The sequence below is a fragment of the Apaloderma vittatum genome, unplaced genomic scaffold, assembly GCF_000703405.1.
Source record: "Apaloderma vittatum isolate BGI_N311 unplaced genomic scaffold, ASM70340v1 scaffold16738, whole genome shotgun sequence".
Classification (NCBI taxonomy): domain Eukaryota; kingdom Metazoa; phylum Chordata; class Aves; order Trogoniformes; family Trogonidae; genus Apaloderma; species Apaloderma vittatum.
In genome coordinates, this window is record NW_009730350.1 from 1 (window position 1) to 391 (window position 391).

Here is a 391-nt window from a genome sequence, read left to right on the forward strand (position 1 = left end):
CCCTCCCTCCTTACCTCCCTATCCATCCAATCTGTCCACCCGCCCACGCTCCCCCTCACAGCCACAGTTCATCACAGCGCGGCTTCGAGGACCCTCTGTCGAGGCTGGCCCCCACCGTCGGCTTCCAACCCACCCACCCAGCCAGGCCCCCGCGGGAGCAGGTGGCAGGATCCGCCTGAGCGGAGGCAGCTCCCGCCCACGGACTGTCCCTCGGGATCTTTGCCGTATGAATCCCCGCTCCGAGCCAGGCTTGCTCCCTTCGGCACCCGGAGGGGATCTGCAGAGGGATCCCCCCTGCGTCCCGACAGCCGAGCAGCCCCAGCTCACCTCAGCCTCATGTCGTAGGACGCCAGCTCGCCCTTGTACTCCATCGGGGTGTGGATCTTGCCTG

The 391-nt window shown here is 67.5% G+C and overlaps 1 protein-coding gene across 1 annotated transcript in view; it reads right to left on the bottom strand.

Moving 5' to 3' along the window:
• Window positions 1-327: 327 nt before the first annotated feature.
• Window positions 328-391, bottom strand: part of LOC104277958 (isocitrate dehydrogenase [NAD] subunit beta, mitochondrial-like) — a gene marked incomplete at both ends in the record, with an annotated part of 1,366 nt that continues 1,302 nt past the window's right edge. Inside the window, one exon of the mRNA XM_009874777.1 lies at window positions 328-388. Within this exon, the coding sequence (XP_009873079.1) occupies window positions 328-388 (61 nt within the window). The remainder of the gene's footprint in view (window positions 389-391) is intronic.